At 49.2% G+C, this 17253-nt stretch overlaps 1 protein-coding gene across 5 annotated transcripts in view; it reads left to right on the forward strand.

The window, feature by feature from the left end:
• Positions 1-17253, forward strand: part of Agfg2 (ArfGAP with FG repeats 2) — a 43062-nt gene that overhangs the window by 3412 nt on the left and 22397 nt on the right. For all 5 annotated transcript variants that reach the window (XM_006249142.5, XM_063271280.1, XM_006249141.5 and 2 more), the window contains exons 2-3: positions 13015-13108; positions 13821-13936. In XM_006249142.5, coding sequence (XP_006249204.1) covers positions 13015-13108; positions 13821-13936 — 210 coding nt within the window. The remainder of the gene's footprint in view (positions 1-13014; positions 13109-13820; positions 13937-17253) is intronic.

Genomic DNA, 17253 nt, shown 5'->3' on the forward strand with positions numbered 1-17253 from the left:
AAGATAATGAACTGAGGGAGGGCCAGGGCCAGAGAGATGGCTCAGCACTTAAAAGTACTTCTTGCTTTTGCTGAAAAGCCAGGTTCAGTTCCCAGCACTCACAAAGGAGCCCACAATCGTCTGTAACTCCTGTTCAAAGGGAATCAACATCTTCTGGTGTGCAAAAACACTAGGCATGCATGGGGTGCAGACTTACAGACGAAACACTCATGCATGTAATCTAAAAATAAAGTCAAACAAAACAGTAACAATAAAGCCAGACCCCAGTGGGTAATGATAAAAACCAAACAAACAAAAATACAACCTTTTTTAAGGTCACCTTCAGCTACTTCGTGAGTCTGGGGTCAGCTGTGATATAGGAGACGTTGTTTTTAAGACAGATAGGGTGAGGGATATGGCTCAGTTGGTAAAAGCACTCACTGCCAAGCCTGATGACCTAAGTTCAGTTCCCACCCGGTGGAAGGAAGTGTTGATCCCCCAAGTTGTTCTCTAACTTCTGCACACAGGCTGCAGCACCGGTGTATATACAGAGACAATAAATAAATGTAATTTTAAAAACTCAGTGGGGGTCAAGGTCTCAGTATGCAGCCTGGGCTGTCCTAGAACTGGCCGCGCAGACCAGGATAGCTTCAGACTTAGTGATCTGAGCCTCTGCCTCCCCAGTGCTGGAATGGAAGGAGTGCTCTACACTGCTGAGCTTTAAGAAAACTGTTTTTAAGGCTTTGATGAGATAAAGCTCGGCATTAGCAGGAAGTGCTGACAGTGTGACCATTTTCTAGGTTTGGTTTCAAGTATCCCCCGATAACCTTTGTCTTCTATAATGAATATCCCCCAGCCGGAACAGAAGGGAGGACGAGGGATCTAGGCCATATTAAAAACCTGGTTTCTCCTGCTGGAAAAGTTAACTGCTTCCATATCGGTGCGCAATTTGTAGACTCCTAGAGCTCTCCCTGGAGGTCACCGTCACAGCTGTTGGTCTCGCTAATGGAAAGGCACAAACCTGGACTGGGGAGATGACTCTGGTTAAGGGTGCTTGCTTGCTTCCCTAGACCCATGTGGTAGAAGGAAAGACTCCTTCGAGTCCTCTGATCCTCATGGGAGCAGTGTAGCACACATGTTCTGCACACGCTTGTGTGCGTGTGCATAGACACACATGCACGCGCACACACATAAACAAATGACTAAAGGCTGGAGGATAACTCAGTATTTGATAGTTTTTGCAGAGGACCAACCAGGGTTCAGTTCTCAGCAGCCACACTGTAGCTCAGGACAACCTGTAACTACAGTTCTAGGAGATCTGATGCCCTCTTCTGGCTTCTGAGGACACACCAGGCATACATGCGGCACACGTGCACACACTCAAGCTGAGGATCGTCTGTTCCCATGGGGTTAAGTAGGAGAACTCAACCTGCAGCAGGATGTCTAGATGGCTCAGTGGGTAAAGGCGATTGCTGCCAAGGCCGACAACCTGAGTTCAATCCCCGGGACCCACTTGGTGGAAGGAAAAGACTGATTCCAAAAGGTTGTCCTCTGACCCCCCCATACTCCTGGTGTGGCTTGAGTAGACACTCACAGAGTAATAAATGAATGATTAGGTTGAATTTTCTCGAAGTCCATAAAGTTGATCGCCCGTACATCAGGAATGTGTGGTGACGGTTAGGGAGAAACAGTAATAAGCCAACAGCCTGCGTATTTATTTCTTTGGTAGTTGACAGATTTCACCTGAATAACTGAGGCCCCAGCCACTCCCTTCGGCAATGGAGATACAGCGGTAACCGCTCAGTAGCTTCCCTCAAGTGCAGCTTGTAGGTGGATGAGTAGTAGTGTGTTTGTGTAATGAGTCTCATCAGTGCAGCAGAGCCCGGTGTGTTGTTCACGGCTGTGTGAGCATATAATTAAGGTATGACGTAAAGAAGGGAGCTGGAGAGACTGCTCAGCCGCTCAACCCACTTGCCTTGTCGTAGTCTGTTTTCTGTTGCTATGGTTAAAGCACCACGACCAAAAGTAACCTGGGGAGGAAAGGCTGTGTTTGACTTACATGTCCCAATCACAGCGCCTCACGAAGGGAAGTCGAGGCAGGAATGAGAGCAGAGGCCATGGAGGAGTGCCGTTCACCGGTGCTCTCCCTGGGTTACTCAGCTACCTTCCTCCTGCACTCCTGGACCACTTGCCCTGGGATGCAGCACGCAGGGTGGGCCGGGCCTCCCCACGTCAATCGTTAATCAAGAGATGCTCCCACAGAAGACTACCACAGGCCAGTCTGGGGAGGCAGCTCCTCAGTTGATGGTCTCTCTTCCCAGTAGACTCCAGCTATGTCAAGTGCACCCACGAAGCAGGACGACCCGAGTTCAAATCCCCACGGTCTATTGGGCGCGGTGGTGAACGCCTTCAGTCCCAGCACTGAGGAGGCTGAGGCAGGTGGATCTCTACAAATTCCAGGCCAGCCTGGTCTACGTAGGGAGTACCAGGCCAGGCAGGGTTACGGATGGTTCCACGTGTGTCAGTATCCCCAGTGCTTCGGGGGAAGAGAGGAGGGGACAGGACAGGAGCAGTGCAGGGGGCAGGTGGAGGTTGCTGGCTCCAGTGAGAGACCTTATCTCCAGGGAACAAGATGGAGATTGATAGATCAGCACACCCAGCACCCACCTGTGGCCTCTGTAAATGCCATCACAGGTGTGTGTGTCCATGTTAACTACACACAGCACAAATTAAATGTAAAAAAAATGTAGTCTTTGTTAAAATGAAAAGCTTTTCTTTTTTTTTTGGTTGCTTTTTTCCTGGCCATCCTGGAACTCACTCTGTAGACCAGGCTGGCCTCAAACTCAGAGATGCACCTGCCTCAGCTTCCCAAGTGCTGGGATTAAAGGTGCATACCACCTCCATCCAGCTAAGAAGAGCGTATATTAATTTTTATTTTATTATGTGTATAGATGTTTTTCCTCCATGTATATTTGGGTACTGTGCACATTCAGGGCCCCCAGAGACTGGAGAAGGACCTGGGGTCCAGTGGAACTGGAGACACAGAGGTTGTGAGCCTCCACGGAGTGCTGGGGATCAAACCTGAGTCCCGTGGAAGAACAGCCAGCACTCTCCGCTGCTCAACCATCAGCTTTTCTTTTCCCTTTGAGACAGACTTTCATGTAGCCCGGGCTGGCCTCAGACTAGCTATGCAGACAAAGGTGGCCTTGAGTTTCTAATCCCCCTGCCTCTACCTCTCAGGTGCTGGGATTGCGGACACACACTACATTACCGTTCCTAGTTCACAGGAATTGAACTTAAGGCTTCTTGCGTGCCAGGAGGCAACTCTACCAGCTAGGCCACGCCCCCAACCCTCTGAGGAGCAGACTGAAGGGAAGTTCTCGAACACCACCTTTAGCACCCCAGTCGGAGAGAGGAAACAACAGGATGCACTTTATCTTAAAGGCCATTTTTCTGTTAACTGTGTTATAAACGTGGCTGCCTTTTAGAGAGAGGGAGTCTTCTGGGGACAGCGTGCAGAACCGCCAGGGTTCCCAGCTGGCCTGGCTGGCTGATGCGGTAGAACCAATAGGCTGTTCCAGGGGAAAGCATATCAAATTGTATTTATTTATTTTTATACATAGTGTGTGCATGCATGTGTGTATGTGTGTATATGTATATGTATGCGTGTATGTGTGTATGTGTATATGTGTGTATGTGTGTATATATGTATGTGTTTGTTTAAGTGTGTGTGTGTGTGTGTGTGTGTGTGTGTGCACATGCATATGCCAGGTGCCCATGTGGAGGTCAAAGGGCAGCTTGACGGAAGTCATTCTCTCCCTGTTCCATGTGGTCCCTGAGTTCATACTTACTACAGGTATCTCTCTTTACGCTCGGAGCCATCTCATTGGCCAGAATTCTACATTTCACATTAGCACACAGGCATCCTAAACCTTCCCCTACATGTATGAGCTTATATGTTCCACTCCCTCCCTCCCTCCCTCCTTCCCTCCCTCCCTTCCTCCCGCCCTTCCTCCCTCCTCTCTCTCTAAGACAGGGTTTCTCTGTGTAGCCCTGGAACTTGCTCTGTAGACCAGGCTGGCCTTGAACTTACAGAGATCCACCCTCCTCTGCCTCCTGAGTGCTGGGATCACACTTTCTTATTTAATGAGGTCTTTACTCAGCTGTAGCAGTAACTTGGCATGTCCATGTGAGGGCCTGAGCTTGGCTGCTAGTTCATACCATTTCTGAGTTTGCATGTATTTGGGTGTGGGCTGCCACAAATGTAGTTGACAAATTTGATCTGGTTTTGATCACTTTGTTTTCCTCAGATACCTAACTTCTTTCTTTCTTTCTCTGGCGGTTTGAACCATGAGCCTCATACAAATGAGGCGAGCGCTCTACCAGTGAGGTATAACCTCAGCCCCTTAATAACTAATTTCTTTAACCAGGATTTAGGTCCCCCAACGTACACACATAACTTTTAATGTTTTTTAGATGCCGGTATTTATTTACTTGTGTGAGCACAGGTGTGTGCAGAGGTCAGAGGACAACTTGTAGGCATTGGATCCAGAGGATCCAATTCAGGTCATCAGGCTTGGCAGCAAGCACCTTCCCCTTGACCTGCCAAGCCATCTCACCAGCCCTTGTATTGTTTTTGAGACAGGGTCTTATGTAGCCCAGGCTAGCCTCAGCCTCCCCCTATATAACCAAGACTGGCTTTCTCCCTCACAAATGCTGGATCTGCTGGTCTGACAATGGTTTCCTGTAGCCCAGGCTGGCCTCCAGCTCCCTATGTATTGTGTGATTACAATTCTAACTCTCCTATAGGATGAGATGCCTGCCTTCTGATGCTTAAAGTGCGGTAAAACTTGTTACTAAAAAAGCACCTCTCCGGCTGGTATGGTGGCACGCACATGCAAGCCAGAACTCCTGAGGCTTGGGCAGGGGGATAGAGGTCAAGGGCAGCCTCTAAATATATGTGTCACACAAACATGTGGGGGCCAGGGGATAACCCTGTGTGTCAGGGGCCACCCACCTTGGTTTTTGGGGTGTAGGGTCTCTCAGCCGGCCGGGAACCTACTGATGAAGCTAGGCTCCCTGTTGGAGGTGGAAATGGGAGTCCTCTATCTCCGTCTCCATGCCTGGTGTGGAAATTACTGTGACAGGCCACCGCATCCAGCTTTCTTCCCATGGATTCTGGGTACGAACTCAGGTCTTGGGCTTGCTCAGCGGACACTGTACAGACATAGCCCTGTCCCTGACTCCTTAAGTGTGCGTCCTTATTCAGGCTTTCTTCAAAGCCCCTGTGGGATAAGCCACCATGTAGAAGGAGAAATGCTACATTTCCTTTTTGTTCACCGAAGGAGGCCATGCCTCTGTGCCCTGGCTGTCGGGTCTCTGTTTAATGCTTCAGATCGCAGCAGTGAGCGCCTTTTACTCCTGCCAGCTTTCCTCTGACCATGGCAGTCCGACTTAACTTGGGAGCTCTCCAGGTGGGTGTCTACAGAGAGGCGTACTGGAAGCTCTTCCTTTGAAAGCAGCCCCTGAGTAACATGTGCCTCAGTTTCCTCGCCTGACTGGTTAGAAGGGGTCCTTGGTGAAGCTCCCCCATCGTCTCGGAGGAAGGAAGGTAGAATCGGCTGTCTGTCCCACAGTCCAGTACTTTTCCGTCTGTTTGAATTGGAAAGTACACATGTACCTTGCCCTGTTTACTTCCCTTTGTTCTCTCCTCCCTGGTCTCTCATGGGCACCTTTACTGGGCAGAGGTAGATGGCACAGGCTCATTTACTTATTGATTCAGCCTTATGTGTGCGGCTGTGCGTGGGGGTGTGGCTGCCATGCGCTCATCTTGTTCCTCAGGCATTCTCTACCTGCTGGGTGCTGTGTTCTGCTTTGATTTGCTGTGCTCTGCTGTGCTGTGCTCTGCTCTGCTCTGCTCTGCTCTGCTCTGCTTTTGAGACACTGCGTAGTCCTGGCTGTCCTGGAGCTAGCTCTGTAGACCAGGCTGGCCTCCAACTCAGAGATCCGTCTGCCTGCCTCTGCCTCCTGAGTGCTAGGATTAAAGACATGTGTGCCATTGTGCTTGGTGGCCTGGCTTTTGTTCAGGACACCAAACTCAGGTCTTCATGCTTACTGAGGTAATCAATCACTTTGCCATCCCAAAAGCCCCTGCTGTGTTTATTCGTTTTATATTAGATGCCCAGGAACAAGCGGAAAAGCCTCTAAGGAGGCTGGAGAGATGGCTCAGTGGTTAAGAGCACTGACTGCTCTTCCAGAGGTCCTGAGTTCAATTCCCAGCAACCACATGGTGGCTCACAACCATCTGTAATGGGATCCGATGCCCTCTTCTGGTGTATCTGAAGATAGCTACAGTATACTCATGTATATAAAATTAAAAAATGAAATAAATAAAGGATGAAGAAGAAGGTGAAAAGAAGTCAGGCATGGTGGTCTGAAGTCCTAACACAGAGACTAGATGACTTGTAACCTCAAGGCTAGCCTGGGCTACCTAGAGCCGATCTCAAAAAGTAAACGAAAGACTAGTAAGATGGCTCATGAGGTCCTACCACCAAGCCTGAGGTCCTGACTTTAACCCCTAGTCTCTCTAAGGAGGAAGGAGACCCACCCCCAAAGTTGTCCTTTGACCTCCACAAGCACTCTGTGACGTGTGCCCCCTCCCCTACCCCCAGAGACGCACAGATAATAAGGGAGGCTATGAGGTGGGCCAGTGTGCAAAGGTGCTTGCTATCTAATAAATAAATGCAATCTTTTAAAAACAGAACAAAGAAAACAGAAGAAGCTGGGGAAGGTGGCACACCCCTGCAATCCTGGCACTGAGGAGGTGGGAAAAAGAAACAGGTGACAAAGAGAAACAAGGAGGGGAAATGCTAAGGGCTTGAGAGTGTCAGGAAGAGGAGCTAGCAGGGTTGCCAGGTGCATGCCTGGCTCTGCACAATGGGAGTGTTGTTCGTCTTCACAGTTGAGCAAGGAGTGAAGTGGATTGAAACAGAATTTATGTCAGAGTTTTTTAAATTAGTGAAATTGACTGTGGAGCAGGGTGACTCAGGAACCTGACTTGGGACTTCCTGTGTGAGTCAAAGAAGCCAGCTCAATGGGTAAAGGTGTCTGCTCCCAAGCCTGACGACCTGAGTTCAATCCCCAGGACACTCAGAAAGAGAGAAGTGACTCCTGCCTGTTGTCTCATGTGTGCCGTGGCACACACTATCTAAATCAATGGGACGGGGTTTTTATTTATTTGTTAGGAAAGAGCTAAGTGGGTTTAGCTATCTATCCCTTGACCACAAGGAGCAGAGTGGGGCTTCTAGCAGGGAAGAAACCCAAATCCAGGTTGTATGGATCCGAACACAAGCGTTCAGAGGAAAGGACTTCCCAAGTTTTAGTTTGGCACCGATGGCAGGAGTTAGCTGCTGGGTGGAACTGGTTTTTTTCCACTGTTGACCTGACAGAACCTTCTTATCTCAGCCTCTCAGCGGGTTTGATGCTTCCATGGATCAAGATAGAAGCCAAAATATAGGCCAGCTTGACGGCGGTGAGGTGTGGCAAAGTGGAGATAGTTACGTGTTTAATAAAATCAAAAGGGAGGAGAGAGGGCCAGCAAGAGGCCTGGGAACACTGACTGGCTGTACATGCAAGAAGTTGCCTTTGCAGAGGACCTGAGAGTATTTTGGACGATAATAGGATTGTAGTTTTAAGAAGAAAGGAAGGAAAGAAAAGGAAGGAAGAAAAAGAAGAAAGAGAGAAAGAGAGGAAGGAAGGAAGAAAGAAAGAGAGAAAGAGAGAAAGAAAGAGATAGATAAGTAAGTTAGGGATGAAGTTGGTAGGGTGCTTGCTAGCAGGCAGGAAGCCCAGAGGCTGGTCACGAGGATCTCATAAATTGGGCATGGGCCACCAAGGGTGCACCAGCATCGGGGAGGTGGAGGCAGAAGACTCCAGCACCATCCTCTGCTATAGAGCAAGCTCAAGGTCTAGCCTAGGCTACATGTTTCAGCAAGAAGTAGGAAGGAGGGGTTGGGGATTTAGCTCAGTGGTAGAGCGCTTCCCTAGCAAGCGCAAGGCCCTGGGTTCGGTCCTCAGCTCCGGAAAAGAGAAAAAAAGAAAAAAAGAAAAGAAAAGTAGGAAGGGAGAGGAATGAATGTAAGTGAAACACTTGCTTAAGACTTAAGCCACGGGGGTTGGGGATTTAGCTCAGTGGTAGAGCGCTTGCCTAGGAAGCGCAAGGCCCTGGGTTCGGTCCCCAGCTCCGGAAAAAAAGGGAAAAAAGAAAAAAAAAAAAGACTTAAGCCACAGTAATCCATTTGCCTTCCATGGTTTCCTCCTAGGGCTTCAAAGATGTTCAGTGGGTAACAAACAGCTCTGAGTTCAGATCCCCAGCACCCATGTAAAAAGCTAGGCACGTACATGTAACAGTAGCAGTGTGGGAGAGGGAGGCAGGGGTATTGCTGGGATCTGCTGGCTACCAGCCTCGCTCCAGCTTCAGCCTTGGGAATAAGGCAGCGAACGATAGACCAGAACTCTAATGTCTTTCTCCGACCTCCCCACAGGCATGTATGTATGCACACACCACACACACATTAGTAAACCAACTTAAGTTCATTTAAAATGATTGCCCTATTCAGGCTGGGCAAGTAAATCTAATCTCTGAGTCTGTCTGGTATGGGTTTGCCATCACACAAGGGCAGTAACTCCTTCCCATTTGGGGGTGTTATGGGGAAGGACCTGAGTTTTGTTGGGGACACTGGGTGTGAGCCCAGAGGGTTGGGTCTGTTTCATTCCAGGCCAGTGAGTCACATCTGGCCCGTCACATGACCCTGGGACTCACATGACCCTGGACTGGACCCAACTAAAGGCAAAACACCTAGGCCACTCTTCAGCTGCTGGCAGGAGAGGGTTTCTACATCTGTGTTCCTAGCCAGCAGTAACCTCCGTGTGATTCAGAGAGAGACATCGTCTGACTCATAGGCCCTTCAAGTCGGCCCTCTTCCTGGGCTGCAGCCTCCTTGCCGAGTGTTCTCCCTGCCCCCCCAGACTGACTGTAGTTATTCATAATCCAGTTCCCAGACATCAAGGTCAGAGCTGTGCTCTCTGTCCTGTGCCACAGAAACATCCTGTTCCCTCAGATGCATTCAGGTCCCATGTTTTCCAATCACTTCCCAGCCTTCCTTCATCCTCCCCTCCCAAAACACCCCTCCTGTCCACACTCAGGCCAACGGTGAGTCTGCTGTTCCGTGTAGTCCGATGCCAGCCTGAGTCCCCCCCCCCCTCCTCCCCCTCCCCCCTCCCCTCACAAGGAAACGCCTCTGTGTTTACAACTGCTAACAGTTCCTGCTTGTCCTTTTCAGGAAATGTCAGTGACCTTCTTATGATAGGTTTAAGATCTGTTTTTCTAGTGTAAACATAATAAATTTCACTGTTCCCATGACCAGTTCTCTTCCTTGCCCACTGCTAACATCCTGAATCATTCTCCCTAATCCATCAAGTGTCCGACTGGACGGCATCTATTGCAATGAGAAGTACACTTATATAGGCTTCTTGTGTCCCCACCCTGTGTGTGTGTGTGTGTGTACATACTTGTGTGGAGACCAGAGGTCAACCTCAAGAGTCATTCCTCTGGAGTGGCTGGGATATAACTCAGTTGGTAAAGTGTTCGTGTCCTATGCATGAAGCCCCAGGTTAACCCCTAGCACTGTATAGCCAGAGACGTGGTCTCCAACACTTACAATCCCAGCACTTAGGAAGTGGAGAGTGGGATTGGGAGATCAAGGTCATCCTCTACCACATAGCAAGTTCAAGGCCAACCTGGACTATACAGGACCCTGTCTCAAAACTAAGAGAAGGAAAGTGGGCTGGCTCAGGTTAAAAACCAAACCAAATCAAGTCATTAGTGGGCAAGCACTCAGAGGGTTAGACCACCTAGGGAACCTGATCCCCGCAGACTCCAGGACGGATCCTATTTAAAAGCTGTTGTTTGCTGCGGGGACCCAAGTTCTGCTGCCTGCTTCCCTCTCATCTTTCCTTAGACGTCACCCTCTTGGATACTGTGTGTCATTTTATAAGGGCATCTGGGGAGTCCCTACTCCAAACTCTAGCAGCAGAATGGCTGGAAAGAAAAAATGACCTCATCCGTAGGCTCCTATGTCCCAGTCTTTACTAAAATCCCTTAATGAGCAGTTTATCACCCAGGAGCAGCCACCCCGCGCTGTTTGCTCTGTGGCTTGGCATCTGCCCCGTCTCCACACTCTGCCGTCACTTTCGCTGGGAGGGTCCCTGCCGTCCTCCCAAACTTGGCATGGATAACTTCGTGCTGTGCATGCTACCCGTGCGCGTGAATATATAGTCCTCACTTAAGTATCGATTCTATTTCCTTATTTTACACGCCCGGTACATACATAGGCGCACATATATACACACATGCATACAAGCCTGCATGTATGTGTACCATATGCAAGTGGTGCTATCTGAGGCCAGAAGAGGGCACCAGATCCCCTGGAAACGCAGGTGGTTGCGAACCACGAGGTGGGTGCTGAGAATGCAGCTCAGGGCCTCTGCGAAAGCAACCAGTGCTCTAACCACTGGGCCTTCTCTCCAGCGCCATACTTTCATTCATTTATTTTGTGAAAGTTGAACTTCCAAGGACAGCCCCCACAGAGCTGTGATCACGCCCGGCTTGCACAGTGCTGGAGATGAGCCGGGGGCTTCGTGTAAGCATTCTACCAAGCTGTGGCTTGAGGCCCTACCCAGTGTTCCAGATGCTTCAATATCGGAGGCTTCCTTGTTTGCATCTGTGGTCTCTCGCTTCCTGGTCTAATTTGCTTGTTTTGGCTTGGCTGCTTTTCTTTTAAGACGAGGGCAATGCTTTAGACGAAAATTCAAAGTATGAAGCAAGGAAGATCTGGGGGCTGGTGAGATGGTTCAGCGGGTGAAGGCATTTGCCACCAAGCCTGACGATCCCCACAGCGGGAAGAAAGAGAGAAAGAGTCCTGCAAGTTGTCCTCTGACTTCCACACATGCACCGTGAAGTGTACACACGATGAATAAGTAAATAAATACATTTAACTTCAGAAAGGGGAAAACGGGGCTGGACAGATGGCTCAGCGGTTAAGAGCACTGACTGCTCTTCCAGAGGTCCTGAGTTCAAATCCCAGCAACCACATGGTGGCTCACGACCATCTGTGATGGGATCTGATGCCCTCTTCTGGTGTGTCTGAAGACAGCAGCAGAGTACTCAGGTACATGAAATAAATAAATAAATCTTTAAAAAAGGAAGGGGAAAACATGAAGCCCCCACCTAGCCGAGCCTCCGGTTTCCCATTAGAACTCCAGATGAATAAGAGTAAGAAATCTTTCTTTTCGGGGCTGGGGATTTAGCTCAGTGGTAGAGCGCTTACCTAGGAAGCGCAAGGCCCTGGGTTCGATCCCCAGCTCCGAAAAAAAGAACCAAAAAAAAAAAAAAAAAAAAAAGAAATCTTTCTTTTCTATTGTAATCCCCGAGGGTGTCAGTCTGTGGACAGACCTGGCTCTCCAGGGAGTTAATGGAGCAAGCACGAAAGCAGGGCCATGGACCTGTGCCACTCCATCTCATGGCTGAAGTTCTTCCTGCTTTATTAAAAGATCTCGGAAGAGGGGCACCTAGGAAATTTCCTTTTCCAGCTATGGCTTCCTGAAAGGGGATTGGCTGTCTATTCCCTCCCATAACCCCATCCTTCTGTTAAGGGAGGGAGGCAGCTGGCTTCCACATCCTGACACTGCTGACACAGCCTCTCTCTTGTTACTGTCATTAGTGTTAGTCAAGGGTCCCTTTTCTGCTGTACTTCATGCTTGGTGAAGCCCATGGGTCCTCAGGATATGTCGCCATAGATCTAGAACATAACGGCAGGAAACGTGATGTGGCCGAGTATCTCAGCTCCCGGAAGTCACCCCCTCAGCCAAAGGCTGAGCACTGGACAGGATCTGAGCCAGCCTTGAGGGGGTGTCCGCGTGGCTGGCTCTGCCTCCTTCTCCAGGTCACTGACAGGGTCACAGCCTGTTTGTCTCTCTTCTTGTCTCTCATTTGAAGTTTTCAGAATACTCTTGTTTACATTTTTCCTGATATTAGGAACTAGCTTTTAGTCGGGATATTTAAAATTTATTAAATTTATTTATTCACTGTATGCCAGGGTGACACGGTGCACATGGAGGTCAAACAAGAATTTGAGGCATTATTTCTCTCCTTCTATTATGTGAGTCTCGGGTCCTTAGATCAGCGAATTCCAATACCCTCTAAACTTGCTGGTCCTTGGCAGGACTTTCTTGTTGATGGATGTTTGTTTGTTTGTTTGTTTTCCAGTATTGGGGATAGAAACAAGGGCCTCGTGTATACTAAGACAATGAATTTTTAACTAATAAACTGTACTCCTAGCCTCTCACTGGGGGATTCTAAGCAGGGGCTCTACCACTGAGCCACACCCCAGCCCCTCACTGGAGGATTCTAGGCAGCTGCTCTACCACTGAGCCACACCCCCTGCCCCTCACTGGGGGATTCTAGGCAGGGGCTCTACCACTGAGCCACACCCCCTGCCCCTCACTGGGGGATTCTAGGCAGGGGCTCTACCACTGAGCCACACCCCCTGCCCCTCACTGGGGGATTCTAGGCAGCTGCTCTACCACTGAGTCACGCCCCCTGCCCCTCACTGGGGGATTCTAGGCAGGGGCTCTACCACTGAGCCACGCCCCAGCCCCTCACTGGGGGATTCTAGGCAGATGCTCTACCACTGAGCCACACCCCCTGCCCCTCACTGGGGGATTCTAGGCAGGGGCTCTACCACTGAGCCACACCCCCTGCCCCTCACTGGGGGATTCTAGGCAGGGGCTCTACCACTGAGCCACACCCCCAGCCCCTCACTGGGGGATTCTAGGCAGGGGCTCTACCACTGAGCCACGCCCCCAGCCCTGGATGGGGACCTGAGACCATCTCATATGCTGTTATTTCATTTCTCCCTCCTCACTCTTTCCATACACACACCTGCCACAGCTCATCTCTCTATTTCTGCCCTACAGGAGAGGCCTGAACCCCCCTCATCGGGTCAAGTCCATCTCCATGACAACTTTCACTGAGCCTGAAGTCCTGTTCCTCCAATCTCGTGGAAATGAGGTGAGGAACCACGGAAGGAGGGGGTGGTGTGCTGGAGTGATTACGCCACCTGGTAGCAAGGCTTTGCCTCAAGGTGGTTGGAAAACCCAACAGTGTCGTCTGAAAATATTTTTTCTTTACATTTCTCCATTTTGTGTGTGTGTCTGTCTGTCTGTCTATGGTAACGGAGGAAACTTTAACACGTTGGTTCTCAGCCTTCACTATCTGGGTCCTAGGAATCCAACTCAGGCCATGTGCTTTTTTTCCTTGCCCCCAAAGTTTCTTTCGGGGTGAACTTTTTTTTTAGACTCTGCATTTTTATTTTGATTTTTTTTTATTGAATATTTTATGTATTCACATTTCAAAACCCTTTCCCAGTTCCCCCCTCTCCCATTCTATGCTTCCGTGCTTCTATGAGGATGCTCCCCCTCCTACCCACCTCCCCTCCCACCTCACCATCCTGGCATTCCCCTTCAGGATGAATTTTTTTCTTGGGATTTTTAGTGTGCGCCTTACGAATATTGTACGTTCACGTAAGGCCTGGCCTATTCGATTATGAACTGTGGGGCAGGGATTATGTCTGTTGTGTAGGTGCATGTGGATCCCCCACCACACACACTGTATCCCGGCTCAGTAGATATTTTACCTTTGAAGCTGTTGGCCTGAGTCATCGATCAGGGGTTCACTAACTGCCATTTACACTCCGGACATTGTACCACTTCTGTCCCTTCAGGTCTGCCGGAAGATCTGGCTTGGTCTTTTTGATGCTCGGACATCGTTGGTACCAGACTCCAGGGATCCTCAGAAGGTGAAGGAGTTTCTCCAAGAAAAATATGAGAAGAAAAGATGGTAAGGAGGAAGAGACGTGTCCAAGGCAGCCTGCCGACAAATCCCATTTCCAAAGTATTACTGCTGGCTCTCTGTGACCAGGTTTGGAACGGGTCTTTTCCTCACCCCGACTACCAGGGTTAATTAGAGCTAAATCCTGACTTCAAAGTAACAAATCAATACAGCATACTGGTTTATTCCTGTAATCCCCACACTCTGGGAGAATATGGCAGGAGAATCCAATTCAAAGTTATAGCTGGATGGTAGGGGTGCACACCTTTAGTCCCAGCACTCTGTAGGTAGGGGCAGGTGAAGCTTTGTGAGTTTGAGGCTGGCCTGATCTACAAAACTTGTTCCAGGATAGCCAGGGCTACATAGAGATACCCTATCTCAAAAAACAAAACAAAACAAAACAAAAAACAAAAAAACAAAACAAAAAAAAAACAACAGAGAGGGGAGGGGGATGTTTGCCCGGAAACCGGGAAAGGGAATAACACTCGAAATGTATATAAGAAATACTCAAGTTAATTAAACAAAAACAAAACAAACAAACAAACAAACCAAAAAAACAGAAGAAAAAGAAATTTGAAGTTATCCTTGGCTACTGACCCTACTGGCCTACTGACATGGGCTACATGAGACCCTATTCCAAAATAATAAAATAAGAAGTGAACATGAAAGAAGAAGTTGTCATGAGTCCTTAGCCCTGCAGTTCTGTTTGTTTAAGGCATGTAGCCCAGGTTGACCCTTAACTATATATCCGAGGACGGCCTCGGACTTTGCATTCCACTGCTGCTGACTTCCGAGTGGGGATTACATGACTACGCCACCTCTCCTGGCTTCTGTGGTGTTGGGAATCAAGCCCAGGACTTTGTGCTTGTAACCACAGAGCCACATCCCCCAGCCCTGACCCTGCAGTCTTGATGCCCTCTCTTGTGGAACAATGGAGCCAGGAGGCAGGTTTCTGCAGCTCAGCAGACCTTGTCTATGTGTGTGCATGTGTGTGCCAGAGCACATGTGTAGAGGTCAGAGGTCAGATTTATGGAGCAGGTGCTTCTGTGTGGGATTGAACACACATCGTCAGGCTTGGCAGCAAGCGTCCTAACCCACCGAGCCAAATCGCTGGCCCTCCAGTTTTTGAGGCAGGATCTTTCACGGAATCCGACGCTCACCAGTTTAGTGAGCCCCTGGGACTCTGCTCCTAGAGCTGGATTATAGACAGATCTGCCGCCAGCACACCTAACTTTATACCAGTGCTGGGGATCTGAGCTCAAGGCCCCGTGGTTCTACAACAAGCACCTTACCCACTGAGCCGTCTCCCAGACCACCTCGTTGGGGTGTCCTGGCAATAAGGTGCTTGCAGAATAAAGGTTGTATGCAGGAAATGGGAAAGGAGTTTAATCCAGCAGGAGCTGGAGGTCACGGCAGACTAGGCTCCATGTTGGATAAGCTAAAGACACGCTCTCTATGGGACTGAGAAGGAGTAATCTGAGGGAGCCTGGTGGTGCAGCCTGGCGATCCAGCTGCTCCAGAGACTGAGAGACATGGAGGGAGTAGTCAGGGCCTATCTGGGCTATAGAAATGAATTCATGGCCAGCCTGGACAAGTCAGCGAGAGCCTGTCTCAAAATAAAAAGTACAGAAAGGGCTTCCATGTAACCTGTGGGAAGCCCTGGGTTCAATCCCTAATGCAAAGAGACAGAGAGATAGAGACAAGGGAGACTCAGAAAGAGGAAGGGCCTCCTTGACAATGAAGTTGGAAATAAGATCACTGTTTTATCTGTATTATCTTATCTATGATTACTCCACGATGCCTGCAGATGACCAGAGAAGAAGACATCCGTTATTTTGAACAAATACCATATGCTGATTATAAAATTCTTTAAAGAAACTGGGTGTGGTGGCACATGTCTTTAACCCCTGTGAGTTCAAGGTCAGCCTGGTCTACAAGTGAGTTTCAGTACAGTTAAGGCTACACAGAGAAACCCTGTCTCAAAAAAAAAAAACCCAAATGAGCAAAACATAAAATCTTTTAAAAAGTAGAAAATAGTTACAACATGGAGGGGGGGATCCTGGCATTTCTGAGTAGAAATTTATCAAAGCTGGGCATGGTGGTATACGGCTGGAATTGCAGCGTTCTGGAAGTGGAGGCAGGAGGATTAGTTCAAGTCATCTATGGGTGCATAGTGATACCATGTCTCAAAAGGCCAGAAACAGTGACGGGACGATGGCTTAGCAGGGAAAGGCACCTGATTTGACCTGAGTTCAGACCTGAGAGGCCACGTGGTATAAGGAGCAAACATACATACAACATACAAGTTGTCTTCTGATCTTCAGTGGCACAAATGCATGTGCACCTATACTTGTCCATGTGACACTATAATAATAGTAATATTAATAATTATTAAAAATAATAATAATAAACCTTTTAATGTAAAGAAAAGAAAGATACATTAAAATGCCCAAGGAGTACAAAGAGGTGGTGGTGAGTTCAAGGCCAGGGCTACACAGAGAAATCCTGTCTCAGAAAAAAGAAAGAAAAAAAAGATACCCAAGGGGCAACTGTATGTGGTAGCTCATGCCAAAGGGGGCTAAGGATGTGGCTCAGTGGTAGAGCCCCTGCCTAGAATCCCCCAGTGATGGACTGGGGTCGTGGCTCAGTGGTAGAGCATCTGCCTAGAATCCCCCAGTGAGGGGCTGGGGGCATGTCTCAGTGGTAGAGCCCCTGCCTAGAATCCCCCAGTGAGGGGCTGGGGGCGTGGCTCATGGGCGGAGCATCTACCTAGAATCCCCCAGTGAGGGGCTGGGGTGTGGCTCAGTGGTAGAGCCCCTGCCTAGAATCCCCCAGTGAGGGGCTGGGGGCGTGGCTCAGTGGTAGAGCAGCTGCCTAGAATCCCCCAGTGAGGGGCTGGGGGCGTGGCTCAGTGGTAGAGCACCTGCCTAGAATCCCTCAGTGAGGGGCTGGGGGCGTGGCTCAGGGGCAGAGCACTTAACTACCCTGCACAAAGCCCTGCTCACAGAAGAGAGGGACACATTCAAGAGAACATTGTTAGGTCTCTGCATTCTTTTTAGGGGAAGGTGTTGGGGGAAGGGTTTGAGACAGGGTTTTTCTGTGTACCCCTGGCTGTCCTGGAACTCACTCTGTAGACCAGACTGGCCTAGAACTAGGAGATCCACCTACCTCTGCCTTCCAGGTACTGGGATTAAAAGCATGCACTAAGTTCTTTTTATTCATAGATGGGAATTGGTAACGAAACAATAACGACTTTCCCCCTGTATCTTGTGTTTTCCCAACCACCTCAGCTGAACATGGTCCGGGGTTCTCTCTCTTTCTCTTTT

The sequence above is a fragment of the Rattus norvegicus genome, chromosome 12 (assembly GCF_036323735.1).
Source record: "Rattus norvegicus strain BN/NHsdMcwi chromosome 12, GRCr8, whole genome shotgun sequence".
NCBI classification, from domain to species: domain Eukaryota; kingdom Metazoa; phylum Chordata; class Mammalia; order Rodentia; family Muridae; genus Rattus; species Rattus norvegicus.